General features: G+C 43.7%; 5 protein-coding genes across 10 annotated transcripts; all 5 read left to right on the forward strand.

Annotated features, from left to right (window-relative positions):
• The first annotated feature begins 240 nt into the window (after positions 1-240).
• Positions 241-3183, forward strand: LOC133497577 (gastrula zinc finger protein XlCGF57.1-like). Its single transcript, XM_061813597.1, has 2 exons — positions 241-692; positions 1614-3183. The coding sequence occupies exons 1-2, from the start codon at positions 572-574 to the stop codon at positions 2984-2986; spliced, it is 1494 nt and encodes a 497-aa protein (XP_061669581.1). The 5' UTR covers positions 241-571; the 3' UTR covers positions 2987-3183.
• Positions 3184-3780: 597 nt separating this feature from the next.
• On the forward strand, positions 3781-6488 carry LOC133497571 (gastrula zinc finger protein XlCGF57.1-like). 3 transcript variants are annotated; one of them, XM_061813583.1, is made up of 3 exons: positions 4118-4208; positions 4557-4669; positions 4761-6488. In XM_061813583.1, exons 2-3 carry the CDS (start codon positions 4645-4647, stop codon positions 6215-6217), a joined length of 1482 nt encoding a protein of 493 aa, XP_061669567.1. In that variant the 5' UTR covers positions 4118-4208; positions 4557-4644; the 3' UTR covers positions 6218-6488. The 3 variants fall into 3 exon arrangements, with proteins under 3 accessions (XP_061669566.1, XP_061669567.1, XP_061669568.1); XM_061813584.1 differs by having other exon boundaries at positions 4191-4208; positions 4557-4664; positions 4761-6487; XM_061813582.1 differs by lacking the exon at positions 4557-4669 and having other exon boundaries at positions 3781-4208; positions 4761-6480.
• A 490-nt stretch (positions 6489-6978) lies between these two features.
• Positions 6979-9977, forward strand: LOC133497573 (gastrula zinc finger protein XlCGF57.1-like). Of its 2 annotated transcripts, XM_061813591.1 has the most exons (3): positions 6979-7406; positions 8070-8339; positions 9474-9977. In XM_061813591.1, exons 1-3 carry the CDS (start codon positions 7286-7288, stop codon positions 9515-9517), a joined length of 435 nt encoding a protein of 144 aa, XP_061669575.1. In that variant the 5' UTR covers positions 6979-7285; the 3' UTR covers positions 9518-9977. The 2 variants fall into 2 exon arrangements, with proteins under 2 accessions (XP_061669575.1, XP_061669574.1); XM_061813590.1 differs by having other exon boundaries at positions 8070-9970.
• A 325-nt stretch (positions 9978-10302) lies between these two features.
• LOC133497578 (oocyte zinc finger protein XlCOF6.1-like) lies at positions 10303-18347 on the forward strand. 3 transcript variants are annotated; one of them, XM_061813600.1, is made up of 3 exons: positions 10303-10717; positions 15413-17822; positions 18153-18347. In XM_061813600.1, the coding sequence occupies exons 1-2, from the start codon at positions 10597-10599 to the stop codon at positions 16543-16545; spliced, it is 1254 nt and encodes a 417-aa protein (XP_061669584.1). In that variant the 5' UTR covers positions 10303-10596; the 3' UTR covers positions 16546-17822; positions 18153-18347. The 3 variants fall into 3 exon arrangements, with proteins under 3 accessions (XP_061669584.1, XP_061669582.1, XP_061669583.1); XM_061813599.1 differs by lacking the exon at positions 10303-10717 and adding an exon at positions 13797-14294; XM_061813598.1 differs by lacking the exons at positions 15413-17822; positions 18153-18347 and adding an exon at positions 11374-13190.
• Positions 18348-18380: 33 nt separating this feature from the next.
• On the forward strand, positions 18381-20601 carry LOC133497650 (zinc finger and SCAN domain-containing protein 22-like). Its single transcript, XM_061813704.1, has 2 exons — positions 18381-18511; positions 19355-20601. The coding sequence occupies exons 1-2, from the start codon at positions 18388-18390 to the stop codon at positions 20056-20058; spliced, it is 828 nt and encodes a 275-aa protein (XP_061669688.1). The 5' UTR covers positions 18381-18387; the 3' UTR covers positions 20059-20601.
• Positions 20602-21880: the final 1279 nt, after the last annotated feature.

Raw genomic sequence — 21880 nt, forward strand, 5'->3', positions numbered from 1 at the left:
CACATCAAAACTTAGCAAAATAATCATTGGTCAGTAAAGTAAGTTTCTTTCGGCTTGTCCCGTTTGGGGTCACCACAGCGCGTCATCTCAGATGAATGCACACATTTAATAATTTTGAATTCCCCATTCAGTCGCGATTTTTTTTCCCATTAATTTTATATAGTTTGCGTGTTAATATGTTTGTGAGACCGAACAATTTCGATGAAGCCACTCGGTGGGGGTAACTTACAGAGCGGCGTTAAATCGCAGCAAGACATCTTTTGTCCAAGAGGGCTTGCCGTACTGCTCCGGCTCCGGCGTTTGTGTTCTGTGGCCCGTTAACTTCACTAATTTGCTCTTTCTGAACTGGGACCTGAACGCACCGAAGCGCCAATGCAATACTTGTGCGTATTTCTGCAGTACTTTACTGTACCGTAAGAGGTTTTGTTCAATGTTGTGTCAGGACAAACTCGCTTATGCGCACTTTGAAGCTTCTCGCGCTAGCCTAGCCTAGCTTGCTAGCTAACAACGAGACGACTTTGTGAGCCTCGTGTCGGCTGTGAGAGTCAAATGATTTGAGTATCGCGAGAGAATGTGCGCAAGAAGCTTAGCAGGGTACGAGGAGGAACTTTGCAGAACCAAAGCGGAGGACGAGCAACAACCTCAAGAACTGGACGCTGTTCCGAGGCCTCCGGTTGTGTTACACAGAACAGGTCTGCTCACTTTTTACACTCACTTGTATTTACGCACTGCTTTCATTTCTTGACAATAATTCCAGTTTTTTTTCCCCCCTTGTTGATCATTAATCACTGACATATATTTGAACTAGTAACTATCACCAGGCGCCCTCTTTTAACGGTCCGAGATATTACAGTATTTTACTTATTTTACTGTGGGAACACTTCAGGGGTGGCCCCTTCCGGTTCCAGCAACTTTTATTTATTACACTAAATATTATTATACACAAGAAAAAGCAGACCAATCATCCTGAGGGACACAAAAATATTCATGTGTGTATTTTTATATTGGACTGGAAGTTATCAATGTACATTTAACTTTGTTTTGACCGAAATACATTTATTGGTGTATTTATATTATACCTTTTGTACATTCAGTAAGGAAGAGGCCTCAATACTTTTACTTTTAGCTGCGTTTTTTTTTTTTTTTTTTTTTTTGCGCAAGTGTCAATACATTTACTTCAGTAATGAATACAAGTACTTTTACACCTCTGGTCAAATCTATTTAGATGAGAATCCCGACCCGCCAGTGTGGAGTTTGCATGTTCTCCCCGTGCCTGGGTGGGTTTTCTCCGGGCACTCCGGTTTCTTCCCGCTTCCCCAAAACATGCAACATTAATTGGACACTCGAAATTGCCCAAGGTGTGATTGTTTGTCTCTGTGTGCCCTGCGATCGGCTGGCAACCAGTTCAGGGTGTTCCCCGCCTCCTGCCCGTTGACAGCTGGGATAGGCTCCAGCGCTCCCCGCGACCCTTGTGAGGATACGCGGCTAAGGAAATGGATGAGTTCTCAAAAAGTGTGGTACGGTACCGAACAACTCCGTTTACCATCGATGGGACTCGGGCTCCCTCTACTGGTACGCCCAAAAACTACTTTTTGTGTGTCTGTCTCTTGCAGGCGACAGGGAAGGAGATCTTCGCCCTGAGCAGCAGGAGCCAGAGCCCCCCTTCATCAAAAAGGAGGAGCCAGAGACACCACATTTTAAAGAAGAAGAGCAGGAGCATGAAATCCTCAAGGTTCATTTAACCGGGGTCATCGTGAAGAATGAAGAAGATGACGGCGAATGCGACGGAGACCGCTGGGGAGGATCCCAAGCAGACGGCCTCTTCGCTCCTCTTTCAGATAGCGACGACATAACATCGCACTCTTCTGACCCCGATGACGACGCTGGTGATGATGTTCATGATCGTGTTAATGGTGGCGAGAAACGCTCGACAGGTGTAACAACAAGCCACACGGACAGCAAACGTGTTCAATGTTGTCACTGTGACAAAACCTTTTACAGCAATTCTGCATTGAAGGTACATACGAGAACACACACCGGAGAAAAACCTTATGCTTGCTCAATATGTAGTCAAACATTCAGTCAAAAGTCAAATTTAAAAACACACGCAAAAACACATGCTAAGAAAAAAAAAAACGTCTGTTCAGTTTGTGGTAAAATATTCTCCACAAAGGGAAATTTAAAGAGACATACAGTAACACACGCTGGAGAAAAACCTTTTGACTGCTTAGTTTGTGGGAAAAAATTCTCTCGAAAGGCACATTTAAAAATGCACACAACAACACACACTGGAGAAAAACCTTGTGTCTGCTCAGTTTGCGGTGAAATGTTCTCTGTCAAGGCACGTTTAAAAGAGCACATGAGGAAACACACAGGAGAAAAACGTTTCGTCTGCTCTGTTTGCGGTGGAAGGTTCTCTGTAAACGCACGTTTAAATGAGCACATGAGGAAACACACGGGAGAAAAACCTTTCGTCTGCTCAGTTTGTGATAAAAGTTTCGCCTGCAAGGCACGTTTGAAAAATCACACAAAATTACATACTGGCGATAAACCTTTTGGCTGCTTAGTTTGTGGGAAAAAATTCATTCAAAGATGGTCTTTTACAGCACACACAAGAAAACACACCGGAGAAAAACCTTTCGTCTGCTTATTTTGTGGAAAAAGATTTGTTCTGAAGGGCGATTTAAAAAGTCATACAAGAATACATGCAGTAGAAAAAAAATTTGTCTGCTCAGTTTGTGACAAAGGATTCAATGATAAGGGGAACTTAAGGAGACACGCAAAAACACACACTGGGGAAAAACCTTTTGCCTGCTCAGTTTGCGATCAGACATTCACTAGAAAGGCAAATTTAAAAAGTCACATAAGAATACACAGCGGGGAAAAATCCTACGCGTGCTCAGTTTGCGGCCAAACGTTCACTCGACGACGCTTTTTGACAGCACACGCAGCGACGCACACTGCTGAGGTGGAGTGTGTGTCCTAAAAGGGTCGATGTGAAGGTTCGCGAGTGTGCCGGTGAGAAGAGCAGCGGAGGCTGGCGTGGTCATTGTCGACCTCTTTGCTGTGCTGTATTCATTCCTGACAATCCATTTTAACAAATTATGGAGTGTTTATTCTCTTTAATCTATGCGTGCATATTTGTGTGCCTAATTAAACCATGTCACGTGACTGCCATCCAGACCATTGCTTTGTCAACCTTGCCTTTGTTGTAATTATTATAAGCTTACCAGCCGTTTTCTTCCACCCGACCATTTTCTTAACCGCCTATCCTCATAAGTGTCGCAGGGAGTCCTGGAGCCTATCCCAGCTGTCAGCAGGTAGGAGGCGGGGTACACCGTCTACTGGTTGCCATCCAATCGCAGGCAGATATCAACACAATCAATGAGCGGGAATCGATCCCACGCTGCCCGCACCCAAGTCGGGCGTGTGTACAACCATCAGTGACAAGAAATTTACCAATTTATCATTATTGTATGTTGCCAGTTTCTGCGGTTATCAAGCTTTTCAATAACACGAACCTTTCCAAAATAGGATAAAGATTAAGAATGTTGTGAATATTTTGAAACTCGGTTTCAACATAAAATATCACAACTCAAATCTTAGCAAAATGATCTTTGGTCAGTCATCATGGAAAAAAATTGACTTCCCCATTCAGTGGCCAGATATTGTTTTTTTCATTTAACTTTGATAGTTTGCGTGTTGATATCTTTGTAAAAGCGAACAACTTCGATAAAGCCACTTGGTGGGGGTCACTTACATAGGGGCATTAAAACGCAGCGGGACATCTTTTGTCCAAGACGAGTTGCCGTACTTCTTCGGCTGCCACTCTTGTGTTCTCAGGCCGGTTCGAGCTAGCTATCTAGTTTGTCTTTCTGAACTAGTACCAGAACGTACCGAAGCGCCAACGCAATACGTATTTGTATTTCTCCAGTACTTTGCTGTACTACAAGAGTTTTTGTTCAATGTTGCGTCAGGACAAACTCGTTTAGTCGCACTTTGAATCTTCTGGCGCTAGCCTAGCTTGCTAGCTAACAAGGAGACGACATCAGCTGTGAGTGTAAAGTGATGTGATTATCGCGAGAGAATGTGGGCAAGAAGGTTAGCAAGACACGAGGAGGAACTTTGCGGAACCAAATCGGAGGACGAGCAACAACCTCAAGTCCTGGACGCTGTTCCGAGGCCTCCGGTTGTGTTACACAGAACAGGTCTGCTCACTTTTTACACTCACTTTTATTTACGCACTGCTTTCATTTCTTGACAATAATTCCATTTTTTTCCCCTTGTTGATCATTAATCACTGACATATATTTGAACTAGTAACTATCACCAGGCGCCCTCTATTAACGGTCCGAGATATTACAGTATTTTACTTATTTTACTATGGGACCCGCCAGTGTGGAGTTTGCATGTTCTCCCCGTGCCTGGGCGGGTTTTCTCCGGGCACTCCGGTTTCTTCCCACTTCCCCAAAACATGCAACATGAATTGGACACTCTAAATTGCCCATAGGTGTGATTGTTTGTCTCTGTGTGCCCTGCGATCGGCTGGCAACCAGTTCAGGGTGTTCCCCGCCTCCTGCCCGTTGACAGCTGGGATAGGCTTCGGCACTCCCCTCTTGTGAGAATAAGCGGCTAAGGAAATGGATGAGTTCTCAAAAAGTGTGGTACGGTACTGAACAACTCCGTTTACCATCGATGGGACTCGGGCTCCCTCTACTGGTACGCCCAAAAACTACTTTTTGTGTGTCTGTCTCTTGCAGGCGACAGGGAAGGAGATCTTCGCCCTGAGCAGCAGGAGCCAGAGCCCCCCTTCATCAAAAAGGAGGAGCAAGAGATGCCGCACATTAAAGAAGAAGAGCAGGAGGATGAAATCCTCAAGGTTCATTTAACCGGGGTCATCGTGAAGAATGAAGAAGATGACGGCGAATGCGACGGAGACCGCTGGGGAGGATCCCAAGCAGACGGCCTCTTCGCTCCTCTTTCAGATAGCGACGACATAACATCGCACTCTTCTGACCCCGATTACGACGACGGTGATGATGTTAACGATCGGGCTAATGGTGACGAGAAACACCCGACAAGTGTAACAACAAGCCACACGGACAGCAAACGTGTTCAATGTTGTCACTGTGACAAAACTTTTTCCAACAATTCTGCATTGAAGGCGCATACGAGAACACACGTCGGAGAAAAACCTTTTGCTTGCTCAATTTGTGGTCAAACATTCACTCGAAAGACACATTTAAAAACACACGCAAGAACACACGCTGAGAAAAAAAATTTTGTTTGTTCAGTTTGTGGTAAAATATTCTCCACAAAGGGAGCTTTAAAAATACACACAAGAGCGCACACTGGAGAAAAACCTTTCGGCTGCTTAGTGTGTGGGAAAAAATTCTCTATAAAGGAAAATTTAAAAATGCACACAAGAACGCACAGTGGAGAAAAACCTTTTGGCTGCTTAGTTTGTGGGAAAAGATTCTCTATTAAGGAAAATTTAAAAATGCACACAAGAACACACACTGGAGATAAACCTTTTGGCTGTGTAGTTTGTGGCAAAAGATTCTCTAGAAAGGCGCATTTAAAAATACACACAAGAACGCACACGGGAGAAAAACCTTGTGTCTGCTCCGTTTGCGGTGAAAGATTCTCTGTAAAGTCGCGTTTAAAAGAGCACATGAGGAAACACACGGGAGAAAAACCTTTCGTCTGCTCAGTTTGTGATAAAAGTTTCGCCTGCAAGGCACATTTGAAAAATCACACAAAACTACATACTGGCGATAAACCTTTTGGCTGCTTAATTTGTGGTAAAAAATTCATTCAAAGATGGTCTCTGACAGCACACACAAGAACACACACTGGAGAAAAACCTTTCGTCTGCTCATTTTGCGGCAAAAGATTTATTCTGAAGGGCGAATTAACAAGTCATACAAGAATACACGCAGTAGAAAAACATTTTGTCTGTTCAATTTGTGACAAAGGATTCAATGATAAGGGAAACTTAAGGAGACACGCAAAAACACACACTGGAGAAAAGCCTTTTGCCTGCTCAGTTTGCGATCAGACATTCACTAGAAAGGCAAATTTAAAAAGTCACATAAGAATACACAGCGGGGAAAAATCCTACGCGTGCTCAGTTTGCGGCCAAACGTTCACTCGACGACGCTTTTTGACAGCACACGCAGCGACGCACACTGCTGAGGTGGAGTGTGTGTCCTAAAAGGGTCGATGTGAAGATTCGCGAGTGTGCCGGTGAGAAGAGCAGCGGAGGCTGGCGTGGTCATTGTCGACCTCTTTGCTGTGCTGTATTCATTCCTGACAATCCATTTTAACAAATTATGGAGTGTTTATTCTCTTTAATCTATGCGTGCATATTTGTGTGCCTAATTAAACCATGTCACGTGACTGCCATCCAGACCATTGCTTTGTCAACCTTGCCTTTGTTGTAATTTTTATAAGTTTACCAGCCATTTTCTTCCACCCGACCATTTTCTTCGCCGCTTATCCTCAAAAGGGTCACGGGGAGTGCTGGAGCATATCCCAGCAGTCAACAGGCAGGAGGCAGGTTACACCCTGAACTGGTTGCCAGCCAATCGCAGGGCAGATATCGACACCATCAATGAGTGGGAATCGATCCCCGCACCCAAGTCAGCCTTGTATACCACTACGCCGTCAGTGACAATAAATTTACCATTTTATCATTATAATATGTTGCCAGTTTCTGCTGTTATCAAGCTGTTCAAAAACAGATACCTTCTCAAAATAGGATGAAGTTTCAACATAAAATTTCACAACTCAAAACTTAGCAAAATGGTCATTGGTCAGTCATCATGGAAAAAAATTGACTTCCCCATTCAGTGGCCAGATATTGTTTTTTTCATTTATCTTTGATAGTTTGCGTGTTGATATCGTTGTAAAAGCGAACAACTTCGATAAAGCCACTTGGTGGGGGTCACTTACATAGGGGCATTAAACGCAGCGGGACATCTTTTGTCCAAGACGAGTTGCCGTACTGCTTCGGTTGCGGCTTTATGTTCTGTGGACGGTTTGGGCTAGCCTCACTCGTTTGCTCTTTCTGAACTAGTACCAGAACGTACCGTAGCGGCAATGCAATACTTATGTGTATTTCTGCAGTACTTTACTTTACTACAAGATTTTTTTCTTCAATGTTGCGTCAGGACAAACTCGTTTAGTCGCACTTTGAATCTTCTGGCGCTAGCCTAGCTTGCGAGCTAACAAGGAGACCACATCGGCTGTGAGTGTAAAGTGATGCGATTATCGCGAGAGAATGTGCGCAAGAAGCTTAGCAAGGTACGAGGAGGAACTTTGCGGAACCAAAGCGGAGGACGAGCAACAACCTCAAGTCCTGGACGCTGTTCCGAGGCCTCCGGTTGTGTTACACAGAACAGGTCTGCTCACTTTTTACACTCACTTGAATTTACGCACTATTTTCATTTCTTGACAATAATTCCAGTTTTTTTTCCCCTTGTTGATGATTAATAACTGACATATATCTGCACGAATAACTTTTGAAAGCATCGTAATAGCCTCATAAATAACAGGCCGAGATATTACATATTTTACTCAAGTTCATCCATGTCTCTATGGACCGAACTCGTGTTGGAACAGGAAGGACCCCTTTCCGGTTCCAGCATGTTTTGTTTTTTTTTTTAAATAAAAAAAGAGAAAACACAGCAATCATCCCGAGAGACACAAAATTATCCATGTATGTATTTTTATATTGGGCTGGAAAATATCAATGTACGTCTGACTATTTTTGACTGAAATAAATGTACTTGTGTATTTATATTATACCTTTGTACAATTCAGTACTTTTACTTTAAGCTGCGGGTTTTTTTTTTTTTTGCCCAAGAAATAATACATTTACTTCTGTACTGAACGCCAATATCTTTGACACCTGTGGTCGTTTCTATTAAGATTTGCGGCGGTGATTCTCAAAAAGTGTGGTACTGTACTGTACAACTCTGTTTACCATCGATGGGACTCGGGCTTCCTCTATTGGTACGCCCAAAAAGTACTTTTGTGTGTGTGTGTGTGTGTTTATCCTGCAGGCGACAGTGAAGGAGATCTTCGCCCTGAGCAGCAGGAGCCAGAGCCCCCCTTCATCAAAAAGGAGGAGCCAGAGACGCCACATTTTAAAGAAGAAGAGCAGGAGGATGAAATCCTCAAGTTTCCATTCACTGGGGTCAGTGTGAAGAATGAAGATGACGGCGAATGCGACGGGGACCGATGGGGAGGATCCCAAGCAGACGGCCTCTTCGCTCCTCTTTCAGATAGCGACGACATAACATCGCACTCTTCTGACCCCGATGACGACGATGGTGATTATGTTAACGATCGTGCTAATGATGATAAGAAACAAGCGACAACGACAAGCCGTACTGGCAGCAAACGTGTTAAATGTTGTCACTGTGACAAAACTTTTTGCAACAATTCTGCATTGAAGGCGCATACGAGAACGCACACCGGAGAAAAACCTTTTGCTTGCTCAATTTGTGGTCAAACATTCAGTCGAAAGTCACATTTAAAAACACATGCAAGAACACACACTGAGAAAAAAAATTTTGTCTGTTCAGTATGCGGTAAAATATTCTCCACAAAGGGAACTTTAAAAATACACACAAGAGCGCACACTGGAGAAAAACCTTTCGGCTGCTTAGTGTGTGGGAAAAAATTCTCTATAAAGGAAAATTTAAAAATGCACACAAGAACGCACAGTGGAGAAAAACCTTTTGGCTGCTTAGTTTGTGGGAAAAGTTTCGCTGTCAAGGAAAATCTAAAAATGCACACAAGAACACACACTGGAGAAAAACCTTTTGGCTGCGTAGTTTGTGGAAAAAAATTCTCTACAAAGTCACATTTAAAGAGACATACAGTAACACACACGGGAGAAAAACCTTATGCCTGCTCCGTTTGCGGTGAAAGATTCTCTGTAAAGTCACGTTTAAAAGAGCACACGAGGAGACACACAGGAGAACAACCTTTTGTCTGCTCAGTTTGTGATAAAAGTTTCACCAGCAAGGCAAATTTGAAAAATCACACAAAACTACATACTGGCGATAAACCTTTTGGCTGCTTAGTTTGTGGGAAAAAATTCATTCAAAGATGGTCTCTGACAGCACACACAAGAACACACACTGGAGAAAAACCTTTCGTCTGCTCATTTTGTGGAAAAAGATTTGTTCTGAAGGGCGATTTAAAAAGTCATACAAGAATACATGCAGTAGAAAAAAAATTTGTCTGCTCAGTTTGTGACAAAGGATTCAATGATAAGGGGAACTTAAGGAGACACGCAAAAACACACACTGGAGAAAAGCCTTTTGCCTGCTCAGTTTGCGATCAGACATTCACCAGAAAGGCTAATTTAGAAGGTCACATAAGAATACACAGCGGGGAAAAATCCTACGCGTGCTCAGTTTGCGGTCAAACGTTCACTCGACGACGCTTTTTGACAGCACACGCAGCGACGCACACTGCTGAGGTGGAGTGTGTGTCCTAAAAGGGTCGACGTGAAGATTCGCGAGTGTGCCGGTGAGAAGAGCAGCGGAGGCTGGCGTGGTCATTGTCGACCTCTTTGCTGTACTGTATTCATTCCTGACAATCCATTTTAACAAATTATGGAGTGTTTATTCTCTTTAATCTATGCGTGCATATTTGTGTGCCTAATTAAACCATGTCACGTGACTGCCATCTAGACCATTGTTTTGTAAACCTTGCCTTTGTTATAATTTTTATAAGTTTACCAGCCATTTTCTTCCACCCGACCATTTTCTTCGCCGCTTATCCTCAAAAGTGTCACGGGGAGTGCTGGAGCATATCCCAGCAGTCAACAGGCAGGAGGCAGGTTACACCCTGAACTGGTTGCCAGCCAGTCACAGGGCACCATCAATGAGCGGGAATCGATCTCCCCTGTCCGCACCAAAGTCAGGCGTGTGTACAACCATCAGTGACAATAAATTTACCAATTTATCATTATTATATGTTGCCAGTTTCTGTGGTTATCAAGCTTATCAATAACACAAACCTTCGCAAAATATGATAAAGTTTCAACATAAAATATCACACCTCAAAACTTGGCAAAATGATCATTACTGGTATTGTTTTCGTCATTGGTCTGTCATCATGAAATATGTCTGACTTCCGAATTCGGTGGCAAAATATTGGTGTTTCCACGTATCGTATACAGTTTTCATTTCGATATGTTTGTGAAACCGAATTATTTTAATGAACACTCGGCGGGGGTTACTTAAACAGCACCATAAAACGCAGCAAGATACCTTTTGTCCAAGAGGTTTTGCCGTACTTCTTGGCTGCGACTCTTGTGTTCTGTGGTCGGTTCGGGCTAGCTTCACTCGTTTGCTCTTTCTGAACTTGTCCCAGAACGTACCGAAGCGCTAATGCAAGACATATTTGTATTTCTGCAGTACTTTACTTTACTACAGGATTTTTTTCTTCAATGTTGCGTCAGGACAAACTCGTTTAGTCGCACTTTGAATCTTCTGGCGCTAGCCTAGCTTGCGAGCTAACAAGGAGACCACATCGGCTGTGAGTGTAAAGTGATGCGATTATCGCGAGAGAATGTGCGCAAGAAGCTTAGCAAGGTACGAGGAGGAACTTTGCGGAACCAAAGCGGAGGACGAGCAACAACCTCAAGTCCTGGACGCTGTTCCGAGGCCTCCGGTTGTGTTACACAGAACAGGTCTGCTCACTTTTACTCTCACTTGTATTTACGCACTATTTTCATTTCTTCACGATAATTCCAGTGTTTTTCCTTGTTGACCATTAATCGCTGACATATATCTGCACAAATAACCTCTGGATGTATCGTGATAGCCTCAGAGAGAACAGTCTGAGATATTACATATTTTACTGAAGTTCATCCATGTCTTTATGGACCGAACTCGTGGTGGAAAAGGAAGAGCCTGTTCCGGTTCCAGAATGTTTTTTTCTTTTCTTTTTTTTTTTTTAATACAAAAGAGAAAGCAGACCAATCATCCCGAGAGATGCAAAAATATCCATGTATGTATTTTTATATTGGGCTGGAAAATATCAATGTACGTTTAACTTTTTTTTTGACTGAAATAAATTCATTAATTTGTATTATAACTTTGTATTATTCAGTACTTTTACTTTAAAATGTTTGTTTTTTTTTTTTTTTTTGCACAATCATCAATATATTTACTTCCGTAATGAATACAAGTAGTTGACACCTCTGGTCGAATCTATTTAGATTTCCGGCAGTGATTCTCAAAAAGTGTGGTACTGTCCTGTACAACCCCGTTTACCATCGATGGTACTCGCGCCCCCTCTACTGGTACGACCAAAAACTACTTTTTGTGTGTCTGTCTCTTGCAGGCGACAGGGAAGGAGATCTTCGCCCTGAGCAGCAGGAGCCAGAGCCCCCCTTCATCAAAAAGGAGGAGCAAGAGATGCCGCACATTAAAGAAGAAGAGCAGGAGCATGAAATCCTCAAGGTTCATTTAACCGGGGTCATCGTGAAGAATGAAGAAGATGACGGCGAATGCGACGGAGACCGCTGGGGAGGATCCCAAGCAGACGGCCTCTTCGCTCCTCTTTCAGATAGCGACGACATAACATCGCACTCTTCTGACCGCGATGACGACGACGGTGATGATGTTCACGATTGTGCTAATGGTGGCGAGAAACGCACGACAGGTGTAACGGAATGCCACACTGACAGCAAACGTGTTCAATGTTGTCACTGTGACAAAACCTTTGACAACAATTCCGCATTGAAGGCGCATACGAGAACACACACTGGAGAAAAACCTTTTCCTTGCTTAATTCGTGGTCAAACATTCAGTCGAGAGACACATTTAGAAACACACGCAACAACACATGCTGAGAAAAAACAACGTGTCTGTTCAATTTGTGGTAAAATATTTTCCACAAGGGGATCTTTAAAAATGCACACAAGAACGCACAGTGGAGAAAAACCTTTTGGCTGCTTAGTTTGTGGGAGAAGATTTGCTATAAAGGAAAATTTAAAAATGCACACAAGAATACACACCGGAGAAAAACCTTTTGGCTGCGTAGTTTGTGGCAAAAGATTCTCTAGAAAGTCACATTTAAAGAGACATACAGTAACACACACTGGAGAAAAACCTTGTGTCTGCTCAGTTTGCGGTGAAAGATTCTCTGACGTGTCACGTTTAAAAGAGCACACGAGGAGACACACAGGAGAACAAACTTTTGTCTGCTCTGTTTGTGATAAAAATTTCACCAGCAAGACAAATTTGAATAAGCACACAAAATTACATACCGGCGATAAACCTTTTGGCTGCTTAGTTTGTGGAAAAAAATTCATTGAAAGATGCTCTTTGACAGCACACGCAAGAACACACACTGGAGAAAAACCTTTCGTCTGCTCATTTTGTGGAAAAAGATTTGTTCTGGAGGGCGATTTAAAAAAGCATACAAGAATACACGTGCTAGAAAAAAAATTTGTCTGCTCAGTTTGTGACAAAGGTTTCATTGATAAGGGAAAGTTAAGAAGACACGCAAGAACACACACTGGGGAAAAACCTTTTGCCTGCTCAGTTTGCAGTCAAACATTCACCAGAAAGGCTAATTTAGAAGGTCACATAAGAATACACAGCGGGGAAAAATCCTACGCGTGCTCAGTTTGCGGCCAAACGTTCACTCGACGACGCTTTTTGACAGCACACGCAGCGACGCACACTGCTGAGGTGGAGTGTGTGTCCTAAAAGGGTCGATGTGAAGATTCGCGAGTGTGCGGGTGAGAAAAGCAGCAGAGGCTGGCGTGGTCATTGTTGACTTATTCTATCCACCATCCAGCAGAACCTCCATCTGCAAATCGCCAAGTTTACAAACAATTCAGCCAAGGTCCGAAAATTCAGAAGAAAAAAAAAAGTCTCATTTTTGACATTACCTCAGAATGCCTCTTTGCTGTACTGTATTCATTCCTGACAATCCATTTTAACAAATTATGGACTGTTTATTCTCTTTAATCTACGTATGCATATTTATGTGCCTAATTAAACCACGTCACGTGACTGCCATCTAGACCGTTGTTTTGTCAACCTTGCCTTTGTTATAATTACAAGTTAGCAACCATTTTTCTCCCACCCAACCATTTTCTTCACCGCCTATCCTCACAAGGGTCGCGGGTGAGTGCTGGAGCCTATCCCAGCTGTCAACAGGCAGGAGTTGGGGTATACCCTGAACTGGTTGCCAGCCTATCACAGGGCAGATATTGAAACCATCAATGAGCGGGTATCGATCCCACGCTGCCCGCACCCAAGTCAGGCGTGGGTTCCACTACACCATCAATGACTATAAGTTTACCAGTGTATCATTATTATAAGTTTGCCAGTTCCTGTGGTTATCAAGCTTTTTAATAACACAAACCTTCGCCAAATATGATAAAGTTTCAACATAAAATATCCCACCTCAAAACTTGGCAAAATGATCATTCCCGGGATTGTTATCGTCATTGGTCAGCCATCATCAAATAACTCTGACTTCCGAATTCAGTGGCTAAATGTTGGTGTTTCCATGTATCGTATGTGTTTCTTTCGGCTTGTCCCTTCCGGGGTCGCCACAGCGTGTCATCTAAGATGAACGCACATATATGTTTGGCACAATTTTTACGCCGGATGCCCTTCCTGACGCAACCCTTCTCAGGGAGTGGAGGCCCCAGCGGGATACGAACCCAGAACCCCTGGTTTACCAAGCCACTGAGCTACAGGGCCTGTTTCCATGTATCGTATACAGTTTGCATTTCGCTATGTTTGTGAAACCGAACAATTTCGATGAAGCCACTCGGTGGGGGTCAATTCCGCAGCGGCGTTCAAACGCAGCAAGACATCTTTTGTCCAAGAGGAGTTGCCGTACTTCTTCAGCTGCGGCGATTGTGTTCTGAATGCGGTTCGGGCTAGTTTCGCTAGTTTGCGCTTTCTGCACTTGTACCAGGACGTACCGAAGCGATAATGCAATGCATAGTTGTATTTCTGCAGTACTTAAATGTACTACAAGAGTTTTTGTTCAATGCTGTGTCAGGGACAAACTCGTCTAGGCGCACTTTGAATCTTCTGGCGCTAGCCTAGCTTGCAAGCTAACAACGAGACGACATCGGCCGTGACTGTAAAACTGATATGATTATCGCGTGGGAATGTGCGCAAGAAGGTTAGCAGGGGACGAGGAGGAATTTTGTGGAACCAAACCTGAGGACGAGCAACAACCTCAAGTCCTGGACGCTGTTCCGAGGCCTCCGCTTGTGTTACCCAGAACAGGTCATTCCAGTGTTTTTCCTTGCTGATCATCAATCACTGACATATATTTGCACAAATTACTTTTGAATGCATCCGAGTCCGAGATATTACAGTCTTTTACTCAAGTTCATCCATGTCTTTATGGACCGTAGTTTGTCTTGAAAATCGTTTATATTGAAAATCGGATGCAATACACGTGATAATGAAAAATACAATAAGGATATGATAATGAAATAAATAAAACAAATATGGAAAATAAAGAAAAGAACCAGCCATTCTAAATTTCTTTCTCTTTTGTCTAAATATACCTACACAATAGTTAAACTTTCTTACAGATATAAATCTGTCAGTTTGAACGATTTCCCTTTGTTGGCGACCACAGCACAGGCACTCTCTTAACTGCTCGTTCGAGTAACGTTTAAACAAGCCTTCAAAACAAGATACAGCTACGCCGCGAAAATTAAGTGAAAGTGCATCCAAATTTCAACTCACCCGTAACGCTAAATCGATGGGAGCCCTGAGCTTGTTCATCTGCAACAAGATGGTATATCCAGTCTCTTACGTTGTTTTGTTTTGTTTTGTTTTGGTTGCTGTCACTCCAGAAAACCCCGATTCACAGATAAGTCGGAATTGAAAGAAATGAAATCTCGTAATTTAGCGATTTCCCTCTGGAGAACCATCTTTTTTCCGCGTATAAGAGAAGCATCTGTGTCCATCTCTTCACAAAGGTCCTCGAAAAGGCGCAAATTCAAGGAGTGTTTTGATGTGGTTAATAACTTTCTTTTTCTTGGAAGTCGGAGGCTCTTCTTCGATCTCTTCTGGGCCTTTTCCCCATCGAAAAGAAATTTTCCAAAGAAATTTGGCGCTCAAGTGACCGAGATGTAACCCAGAGAATCCAATCATTTTTCAAAATAAAAGATTTTTCAGACTTGGGTAATGACTACAAAGCAACTAATTGATTATAACTTTGGTAACCCGGTACCAATTGATCCGCGGACCGGTACCAGTCCGCTGCCTGTGGTCGGGGACCACTGCTGTACTGTAGAACTCAGTTTACCATCAATTGTACTCGGAGCCCCTCTACTGGTACGACAAAGGAAAGTACTTTTTGTGTGTGTGTGTGTGTGTGTGTCTTGCAGGCGACAGGGAAGGAGATCTTCGCCCTGAGCAGCAGGAGCCAGAGCCCCCCTTCATCAAAAAGGAGGAGCCAGAGATGCCACACATTAAAGAAGAAGAGCAGGAGGATGAAATCCTCAAGGTTCATTTAACCGGGGTCATCGTGAAGAATGAAGAAGATGACGACGAATGCGACGGAGACCGCTGGGGAGGATCCCAAGCAGACGGCCTCTTCGCTCCTCTTTCAGATAGCGACGACATAACATCGCACTCTTCTGACCCCGATTACGACGACGGTGATGATGTTCATGATCGTGCTAATGGTGGCGAGAAACGCACGACAGGTGTAACGGAATGCCACACCGACAGCAAACGTGTTCAATGTTGTCACTGTGACAAAACCTTTGACAACAATTCCGCATTGAAGGCGCATACGAGAACACACGTCGGAGAAAAACCTTTTGCTTGCTCAATTTGTGGTCAAACATTCAGTAGAAAGACACATTTAAAAACACACGCAAGAACACACGCTGAGAAAAAAAATTTTGTTTGTTCAGTTTGTGGTAAAATATTCTCCACAAAGGGAGCTTTAAAAATACACGCAAGAGCGCACACTGGAGAAAAACCTTTCGGCTGCTTAGTGTGTGGGAAAAGATTCTCTATCAAGGAAAATTTAAAAATGCACACAAGAACACACACTGGAGAAAAACCTTTTGCCTGCTCAGTTTGTGGTAAAACATTCACTCAGAAAGGAGGTTTAAGAATACACATGAGAACACACACTGGAGAAAAACCTTTTGCGTGTCCAGTTTGTGGGAAAAGCTGCACTAATAAGTCAAACTTGACAAAGCACACAATAACGCACACTGGAGAAAAGACGTTTGCCTGCTCAGTTTGTGGTAAAAGATTCTCCTTGAAGGGAGATTTGACAAAACACACAAGAACACACACCGGAGAGAAACCTTTTGTCTGCTCAGTTTGCGGCAAGAGATTTGCTCAGAAGTCAAATTTGACAATGCACACAAAGATCCACGCTGGTGAGAAACCATTCGGTTGTAGTCTGTGTAATAGAAGATTCCATGTCAAATATGACGTGAAGAGACACAAATGTGCTGGTGGGCAGAGCGGCGCTCAGCTCAGTGAATCTGCCGAATAAACTGACGAAACCGAACTCATTTCATATTGTCGCTAATCACGATACAGCAGAACCTCCGTTCACAAATGTCCTGGTTTACAAACAATTTTGTGCATGTATGAAATGTTTCGAGAAGAATTTCCTCAGGTTTTGCACAAACTTTGTAAAAAGCCTCAACACAGATGTGGAAGGATAACTTGTGCTTCTTCCTCCACTGTCCAAGTTTGGTTCTTAATTTACCATCTGTGTTATTTTATTCAGCATTTTAATAACTATAATTTGTATATATATATTTTTGTCCACCAGCAAGCAAATACCTTATGTGCACACAAACCAAGAGACTTTGAAAAAAAAAAACAACTTTGTATTTGGCTTACATGGCGCTGCTCCGTGTCACGTGACCGGGAAACTTATTATAAGAGGAAGTCGACGGTCGCAGGAATGATACAGCAACTCCACATAGACAAACTTACGTCTAAGCGTTCATCCAATTTTTTTGTACAAGGGTCAAATTCCTTTTGAATAAAATTTTTAAATGCCATGAATTGAAAAATTTACATTTATCAATTAAAATTTACAATGTTAGAGCATGTAGAAAATTTAACTAAAAACAATGAGGCAATACATGAATAAAAATATATACATACAATATTTGTTGAATCCTGGTCTATAACGGGAACCACAAACGGGTAAAGGCGCTCTGTACAAGCTAACACACTTGTCTTTTTTTCTATTGTAAATGAAGAAGACTCTAAAAAAGAACAGTTCCTATAAACAGAGATGTCTTGTTCTTTGTTCTTGTTGCGTTGTTCTTTGCTTTTTGTTTTGAATGTCCAACTGGCGGAGAAGAATTCCTTGTGCTAATACACACTTGGCCCAAAAAGCTGATTCTGGTTCTGATTTGTGTCAGCTGGTTGACTCTCTACTACGTGCAGGAGTAAGCATCTCTCATGCAATTAATATAAAGCAAAACTAGCAGTGGTCCGAGTACGCTTCCTTGGGGACCCTGTTGACAGCTGGTTTGCTTTCCTGCTATCGACCTTTACTTCCTGATGCCCGTCTGTCACATATGACGTAAACAACTCCAAAGCTGTCTCATTCATTCCTGCATTCCTTTGCCCAATGTGCACGTCGAACCCCACTTTTAAATGTTCGCCTTTTCGTTACCGTCGCTCCTTCGAAAATTGTCCCTCTCCCCTTTCCGTACTACGAGCACGCCGATGAACTGAAGAACGATGAAATAATGGAAAAGGAAAAATAATCCAGTCTGGTCCAGTGAAATGCGAAGGAATGAAGAAGTAAGTCATAATTGAGTTATTTTTAATAGTGGTCGGTGCTGCATGATCCGGAACAAGTTCGTGATAGCCTTTGAAAATATAGTTATGATGAGATTCAAATGAATGGCGTGTAGAAGTTGAGAACGTAATAGACAGGGAGGCTAATCAAAGATAATTGCAATCTCACATATTTTATGACTTTATGAAGAGGAAGTGTGCTCGCATGGTAGGAAAGCGCCGTGAGAGTTTTGTCCAAGCGGGGTTGCCGTACTGCTCGTGCTACAGCGTTTCTCATTGTTTACACTTTACTCGACTACACGAGCTTCATAATAGTCTTTTTTCCCCTTTCAGAATTAGAGTTCTTTCGTACTGGAGCATCGACACGGCGCCCCATCACACCACAAGTGGGCCGAAAGTGCATTTGTTGAAATTCTGTTTCCGGAGAAACTCGTCTCGGCGCACCTCGGAGCTTGTGGAGCTAGCTTAGCTGGCTAGCGTGATCGCTAACAAAGAGACGCCTTTGACAGCGACGTCTCCGGCGCAGAGTGCGCGTGAAAGTGGGGAGCCTTGGCGTCATCGCGCGATTATGTGCGCAAGAACGACAGCGAGGTACGCGGAGGAATTTTGTCGAACTAAAGAGGAGAAGGAGCGACAACTTCAAGTGCTGGAGGCAGTTTTTGAGCAGCCTCGAGTGGTGCTGCACAGAGCAGGTTTGCCTTGAGCACGTTGTGCTGTCGCACCTTCACTGGCTTGCTTCATTTCTTCACAATGTTCACGTGTTCACATCCTGTCTTTGATCACGATCACTGGCCTGCAGACATGTACACGCCTCGACTTACGAGGTGAAATTGTTCGGCGACCAAGAGCATCACTGAAATTACTCCTCATCTGTCAATACATGTTTCCAATTTCAAATAAATGAAATACATTTGATGACTTGCTATGTTTAAAAGTGGTAAAAGGTTCGCCTCACAGTTCTGAGGACCCGTGTTCAATCCCGGTCCTGCCTGCGTGGATTTTCTGCAGGTACTCCGGTTTCCTCCCACATCCCCAAAAACATGCAACATTCATTGGACACGCTTAAATTGCCCCTAGGTGTGATTGTGAGTGTGACTGTCTCGATCTTCCCTGCGATTGACTGGCGACCCGTTCAGGGTGTACCCCGCCTACTGCCCCTTGACAGCTGGGATAGGCTGCAGCACTCCCCGCGACCCTCATGAGGATAAGCGGCAAAGAACATGGATGGATGGATGGATGCTATGTTTAAAAGAAAAAGAGACACCATGAAGAAGTACAGAGAATTTAAATCATTTTACAAGGTGATATGACTGCGGGTACTTTAAGGGTTAATAGTAGTTGCATCCACTGTGTCTTGATTTTATTACAAAGTGTTATAACACCTGAATTCATTTTGTAGTGATCAATAAACGATACATAAACGTTGCCAAAAACATGTACAGTCAGTACAAATGATAATACAGAACGTTAAACGTCGACTGAGCAAAGCTCGATTCAAGCAAATCGTGATTTTTTTGTCTTCTTGTGTCCCGCAGACGTCAGCAAAGAACATTTTCGTCTCGGGCGGCAAGAGTCCGAATCTCCCAGCCTGAAAGAGGCGGACGGGCAGGACCAGGAGATCCCCACGTTGCCATGGATGGCCGTCACGTTGAAGCGCCAAGGAGAAGGCGGATCCCAATCGCACAGCTTCTTAGCTCCACTCTCAGACAGCGACGACATCACGTCGCATTCTTCTGACTATGATGATGATGATGATGACGACGATGAAGATGAACACGTGAAAGGCGATGTGACGGCCTACGCTGACAAACACGTCCGGTGTTGTCATTGTGACAAAACGTTCGACAACGGGTCGCTTTTGAAAGCGCACACAAAAACGCACGCGCCTCGTTCGTCCTCATTTTGCGGCAAAACGTTCCACGAGAAAACTCATTTACGGCTCCACACGAGGACGCACGCGGAAAGCAAACCGTTCGGCTGCTCGCTTTGTGACAAAAGCTTCAGTCAGAGGAGCTCCTTGACGGCGCACATGAGAATACACACGGGGGAGAGACCGTTCGCCTGCTTGCTCTGCGGCAAAAGATTCACTCAAAATTCGAATTTGACCAGACACATCAGAACGCACACCGGTGAGAAGCCATTCAGTTGCAGCGTGTGCGACAAAAGATTCAATGAGAAGTACACCGTCAAGCGACACAAATGCGTGAGGAGGGCCGCGGTCGGCCACGCCGGACAATAAACTCAGCAGTCCCGTTGCGGTCTTGGGGAATCGTTCTTGGGGACTCCCTTGCATAATCTCCTCGGCGCCACGTCGCTTTGCAAACCACACACTTGACCAATCATCCCAATATTGCGAGAACCTTTTGCCCTATTTTCCATCCTTCCATTTTCCGGGACGCCGATCCTCACAAGGGCGGCACAAGCCCGGCCATCTTAACGAAGGAGGGCTGGTTGCCAGCCAATCGCATGGCACAGAGACGGACAACATCCACCTCGGGGCAATTTTGAGTCTCCAATCAATGCATGTTTTGGGGATTTGGGAGGAAACCGGAGTACCGACGCAGAACATGCAAACTCCACACATTTGGGGCCGGGATTTGAACCCTTGTACCCAGAACTGTGAGCCAGTCATCCACCATTTCTCCGCCCTATTTTCAGTTTTTGCAAAAGCCTCGGCGCTCCTCGGTCGTGCTTTTTCATTGTGTAAAGGTCTTTCGCTCTCCGTGTCAGTCGGTTGCGTTCGTGTTTGTGGTCGGCGTCCGGTTGGTGTTTTTGGAATTTACCGTCTGTACTATTTAAATAAACCTGAATATTTCTATCATTTGTGTGCTGCTTTTGTCAACGCTGGACGCTAAGAAGCAATGAGCACGACTTAAGATCTCTGTTTATCGATGTGTTGCAAACAAGTTGTAAAGACTTCAGTTGTTTCACTACTCGTTTGCTGAGTGAAGCGCGTCAAAGATTTATTTGGAATGGCAAGTCGATCCGCTGCAGTCGTACGCCAATTAGGGAAAAGTATACCGATCTCGTGGTACTGATAAATCGATACTCGCACGCTACTCATCTGCTATGGCGTTCCTTCGACAGACTGACTAGAAGGAATTGGAGGCGCAGTACATGTATCAATTTTAAGTTTTACACAACTTGCTTCCGATACCATGAAATCTTGTACATGCGACACAGAGAGCTCGTGCTGCACGTGACGTCACCATTTTCACGCCGCCATATTGCCTGTCAAACAGAGCTGCTCGACATTGTGGGAGACGTTGAACCGGAGGAGAATATTCACAATACCCGAGACGTGTCGTGCTGTTGGTTGTCACAACAGACGATGCGGATATTCAAAGAGCTCATTCTACGGAATACCAGCCGAAAAGACCAGAAAATATCGACGGATTTCGGAAATGAAACGTGATGGACGGTGCCCAACCAAAATACACACACGCCTGTGTCGCGATGGCTTCGTTTCAGGTAAGAATTATTCTTCTCAATCTCAAATTACCAAAAAGTATTTATAATGCCAAGTTGGCTCATTTGAGAAAAATGAGTGTTTAAAAAAAATAAAATAATAAATGTCTGTCGCAGAGGCTTACGGAGGTTAAGTGTGACGACTCCGCCCTCTTTTTTTTTTTTTTACAATCACAGTTAATGAATGCGAGTTTGTGCAAAACCAGGGGTCATTTATTTAAATATTGGTATTTGTATTGAATACTAGCTGAAATGATCGATGGATTCCAGCAAAAGTTAATGTGTGGCCGAACACGCTTCCGCGTTCACGAGCCGTCAACCCGTCACTATGTGGGATTTATTCCTGATGAGAACAGATCCAGCAGCAAAGTATTTGTATGCGTCCAGACTTTTCTACGCTTTCAAACTTTTCCTTGTAAATCTCGACGACTTACTCACCAAATCCATGTGTGGATCCAGTTTTCCACAACAAGCGGAAGCAAATTAACAGTCAAATTTCTTATCGGCGAGAACATCGATTTCGACATTAAATACGGGTCCTCTATGCCGAGTTTATTTCTTTTTTCCACATACCGTTGTTTATTTTCACCTTC

The sequence above is a fragment of the Syngnathoides biaculeatus genome, chromosome 3 (assembly GCF_019802595.1).
Source record: "Syngnathoides biaculeatus isolate LvHL_M chromosome 3, ASM1980259v1, whole genome shotgun sequence".
Lineage (NCBI taxonomy): Eukaryota > Metazoa > Chordata > Actinopteri > Syngnathiformes > Syngnathidae > Syngnathoides > Syngnathoides biaculeatus.